We start from the raw sequence: 4,600 nt of genomic DNA on the forward strand, positions 1-4,600 counted from the left end.
AAGTAGCACACGGACGAGCAAACAGCCGAGACGAGCAGCAAGTATGGAGACGACGACACGAAGTTTGCGAGGACGAACACTCCAGCGCTCGTGTGATCGTTCTTCCTCTCGCGCCGATAAACCTGAGGAATGATCGATCGATCATACAAAAGCTAGAAGAGAAAGCTACCTTGATGTCTTTAGCAAGTGCTGGAACGCCGGCAATGGCGAGCAGTGAGAAGAAAGAGACCATAGCAAAGATTGCCGAAGCTCGCACCTGGACAAGTCACGATTTTAGCGAGACGATCACAGATTTTCATGAAAGGATCGAATGAACTCACAGTTACAAGCTGTGGGGAGTCGCCAAGGCCGTAGAAGATGGTGGCTATGCAAACGGAGAGTGGCAAGTAGAGAAGAAATCTGAGCCAGAAGTACGTGAAACACCTCGACATGTTGAGGAACGATCGATAAGTCACTGCTGCCACTCTGGTCGTGAAGCTGGCTTGGCCTCGCGATTTAAGAAATGGTCCCTCCTACGTGAAGCCAAATGAGAAAAGAATGAATGGAGAAAGATCAAAGCTAAAAACCTTTTCGGAGAGCTGATGGACCAAAGCTTCGACAACAGCGGCTTCGTTCGATGCGTTGTAAGTGGTTTCTAGCGTTCTAGTGATTACTGACGCGTCCAATCTTCGCCATGGCGAGGCTCCTTGCTCATAGTCCTGTCAAGAAGAATTTGTAAGTAAGTTGGAAGAACTTTGAAGATTTCTCGCGAAGGAAAGTTTGATCCTTGTGGAAGAACACGAGAAAAAAGCTTGCTTGCCTGGTTAAGCTTGGTGATGCGATTTACTTTCTCAAACTCGGCATTTAGAGCTCGAAGGAAATGGTCAGTGGGATTTTGCAAGGACGGGCAAGGAAATCCCGCACTGGCAAAAAGCTGCAAAGGCGATTGAACAGTCAATACAGAGAACAAAGTTGTCACTGAGAATAAAACGGCAGTACCTCGAGACAGGCAGCAGTGTCTCCAAAAAAGATAGCCTTTCCTTTGGAGAGCAAGCAAATGGTGGTGAGGAGATGGAACACCTCGGTACAAGTCCGCTCGGTGGTGATCACTACGGTGCAACCATTGCTCGCAAGCTTCTTCAGAGAAGCAACCAGCAGGAACGCTGAAACACTGCTCCAAGGATCAAAAGAGTTTTAAGAAAGTTCATAGATACCTGTCGAGATTGTCGATCGGTTCGTCGCAAAAGATGAGAGTCGGCCTTGTGAGAAGCTCCATGGCGATCGTCAGTCGTTTCCTCTCGCCGGGAGTGAGACCCTTGACGAGAAACGATCCTCCGACGGGTATGGAGCCATAGCCTTCGAGCTCCATGCTGGAGATTGCCGAGTCCACCACGGCCGTTTTCTCGGAGCACGGCGTACATTTTGGAAGCTGGAGAAGAGCCGCGTTGTAGAGCGTCTCGCGGACAGTCAGAGTTTCGATAAGTTGCTCGCCTTTGCTCACGTAGGCCTAAAAAGAACGATTTTTCCCATTGCAAGCTTATAGTCAAGTTTGATGATCTTGATCTAGAGAAGAAAACTTACGTAAGTTCCATACTTGAGATATCTAGGCCGACCGTTGAGCAGTACCTCACCATAGACTTTGGCATGGCTTGGGAATCGTCCTGAAAAATAAAAAAATATCGCAAAGTTAGCAGAAGTTTCACTTCAAAGAAGCAAACAAACGAACAAAGTTAAAAAAGAGTCACGAACGAAGAATCCTGGCAGAAAGAAGAGCCTAGCATCGCAGCTAGAAAAGAAGAATCCAAAGAGAGCGAGAAAGAACGAATGGAAGAAGTAGCTATTGCTGTGGCAGATTAAAGAAAGCTGATGGAAGAAGTAGCTATAGCTATGGCGGATAAAGAGAAGAGATCATACCCGCGAGAGCTTTTAAGAGATGGTTCTTGCCACAGCAGGAAGGACCCATGATCGCGGTGAGCGTCCCTGGCGTCGCGTACCCAGTCAAGCTCTGGATCACCTTGTTCTTGCCATCCAAGCTCACCGTCAAATCCCTCCACGCCAAGCTCGCCCATCTCTCCAGCTTGTTCCCATTTGCATCCAGCGGGCTCACTCGCGACGAGGATCCACTCCCGCCCGAGCTGCTAATCTCTCGCACAAACCCACCAGCGCCGCTGCCACCATTGCTCCCCCTCTCCACCACGAACGCCGCTGGCTCTGGCGGATTCGTGATGGTGCTCGTGCTCATCACGATCTCTCGGCCCAGTGGGCTCGGCCCCGGGCTCCTTCGCTGCCGCCGGAGTGCTTGCCCGGCGCTCGAGCTCGAGCTGGCGCCGCCTTGTTCTTGCGAGCTTGACGACGGTTGTGGTGGTGGTATCGCTGTTGGTTCTTCCATTCTTTCTCGCTCCAATGCTTGGGCTCTCTCGATCGATCCCTGGAGCCCGGCTGAAAGATCAGTGATCAGTGGAAGCGCCTCGAGAGAACGAAAGGACGGGGAGAAAGAAAGATTTGGTTTTTCTGGCTTGACCGACAAAGAAGAATGATCGATCGCTATGGACTTACTTGGGTGTGATTGGTTTGTTCTTCGTCTTCGCTCTATGCCATGCCTGGAACACGATCAAGGCGAGCTCGCCATTGGTGGAGGAGGGGATTTGACTGTTCTAGAACAAGACAAAGTTTTTTCATGAGCAAGAAAAGATCTTTCTCCTCTTTTCTCTTTCTCTCTCGCTCTCTCCACACACTCGCGCAAAAACCCACCTGGAAGAGATCTTCGGCCAATCAAGAGCTCACTCACTTGCCATGTCTCGATCGATCATCCCATCGATTGCTGAGAGTTTAGAGAAAGCCAACAAGGAAAAGATAAAAACGAAAGTGTCTGTTGCGAAGGAAAAGACGATCTCTCTCTCTCTCTCTCGATCAAGAGCTTTAACATGTGTTTTGCAAGTGATATAAGAGGATCACGAACAGGGATTCTTCTTGTTCTTGGGAGATGTGACAAGTAGAGCAAGAAATTCTAGAAAAAACTCTTAAGCATGGATGATAGATGGATGGGTCGCATTCAAGCAAGAAAAGGTGTAAAAAAAAGTGGTGCAGTAGTAGTAGCAGTACCTCAAGGTTGCTGCTGCGTTGCCATAGCGGGCCAGTTCCTTGTTCTTTTTTCTCCTTCTTGTGCCAGAGAGCTCCCCTGCCCAAGAACAGTATGATCAGGTACCAGTAAAGACTTTTGTTACAGCGTGTCAAAATCACAACACGCTTTGTTTGTTCGCAGCGCGATCACCTTCTGGAATTTCTTTTCTTCTGGTTATCGAGGCAGTGGTGTTCTGGGGATTTCAGCTAGCTTCCAACAAGAAAGAAAGTGATCGAACACTTTCACTGATCGTTCATCGCCCTGATTAAGAGTGGGGTTTTGAGATCTTCTAGTCGACTCTCTTTTGGAATCCAGACTTCCGGAATCACTGGCGGTGATGATCATAACAGCGGCAAGCCAGCATTCATTCAACCGGGAACATAATGATGGCTCCGTCCAGTTCGGACTTTACCGTTGTCACAGGAATATTCGTATGAATAAAAGTACTTCGATTTAGGGTACCCTTTATTTTTCTTTACTAAGATCTTATGGGAATGTACAGGACGATATACTGGTTTGCCAAGGGGCTAACCTAGTAGGCTCAATTCTGAAAACTCATAATTAGCATAATCGACCAGAAAACCCTTGTATAAATTCAACTCAATTAAACGAGATTATTTAGGGATGAATTTTTATTATTAAAGCAAATGCCTGGCCTAACCTCTCAGATCTAACAGTCAAGCTTCAGAAGGATGACAAGGAGAATGCGAAGATTCGGAAGGAGACGGGCTAGCATGGATGAAGGCCCTTCCTCGATGGTAACTGTGAATTCCCAGGACGTTTTGTTTGACCAAAGTTTGTCCAGGGAAAAGGTTGCCCAGGCACGAGCCATTGACAAGTGTGACAAACTTGGCATAATATCTTTCACCTATGTCCGCTTTCTCGAACATAGAAGCCCGCGCCTGCAGCCGCGCTCTAGTGGCCTTGCTGACCTTCTAGAGACTGTGACTACGGTAGCCAGGATGACCTCCTATGTGACTTTGTGCTGGAGCTGGAGTGAGATCTTGAGAAACAATGGAGGGTGGATGAGCTGAGCGATTTTCTGGATGAAGAACTAGCAGCCAAGTGGGTCCAGCGCCAGGAGGAGTGTTTCCCAGCCGATGTACCATGGCCATATAGTGACATTGAGGATTCGCCTGACTCCGTGTATGCAAAGGTGGCGAAAAGGTGGGACGTGAACGAGGGTGAACTCATGTATCAAGACATCTCCGATTGGGAGAACGAACCCTAGCTCAACGACATGCTAGGCACCAGGATAAATGCTGTGGCGGACAGTTGAAGCTAAGTGAGATGCCCTTTCTATCTCTACGAAGAGCATGTCGTACGCTGGCACCTGGTGCGCTGGATACAAGTGCTACAGTCTACGAAATGGCACCTGCTGGTGAAGATCTCTTGAGTTATAAGCTCCTGCATCCGGTATGCCATGCTGAGGGCATGGATAAGATGAGAAGTTTAGCGAGATTCCTGAGTGGCTTAAAGAACCAGGTGAGTCAAGCAGGA

At 48.5% G+C, this 4,600-nt stretch overlaps 1 protein-coding gene across 1 annotated transcript in view; it reads right to left on the reverse strand.

The window, feature by feature from the left end:
• Nucleotides 1-2,889, reverse strand: part of LOC9635065 (ABC transporter G family member 3) — a 3,479-nt gene extending 590 nt beyond the window's left edge. The window contains exons 1-11 of the mRNA XM_024664885.1: nt 2,731-2,889; nt 2,536-2,628; nt 1,894-2,418; nt 1,561-1,640; nt 1,194-1,486; nt 979-1,150; nt 800-913; nt 567-698; nt 321-512; nt 170-256; nt 6-122 (exon numbers count right to left, since the gene is read on the reverse strand). Of these exons, the coding sequence (XP_024520653.1) occupies nt 6-122; nt 170-256; nt 321-512; nt 567-698; nt 800-913; nt 979-1,150; nt 1,194-1,486; nt 1,561-1,640; nt 1,894-2,368 (1,662 nt within the window). The 5' untranslated portion in view covers nt 2,369-2,418; nt 2,536-2,628; nt 2,731-2,889. The remainder of the gene's footprint in view (nt 1-5; nt 123-169; nt 257-320; nt 513-566; nt 699-799; nt 914-978; nt 1,151-1,193; nt 1,487-1,560; nt 1,641-1,893; nt 2,419-2,535; nt 2,629-2,730) is intronic.
• Nucleotides 2,890-4,600: the final 1,711 nt, after the last annotated feature.

The sequence above is a fragment of the Selaginella moellendorffii genome, unplaced genomic scaffold (assembly GCF_000143415.4).
Source record: "Selaginella moellendorffii unplaced genomic scaffold, v1.0 SELMOscaffold_115, whole genome shotgun sequence".
Classification (NCBI taxonomy): domain Eukaryota; kingdom Viridiplantae; phylum Streptophyta; class Lycopodiopsida; order Selaginellales; family Selaginellaceae; genus Selaginella; species Selaginella moellendorffii.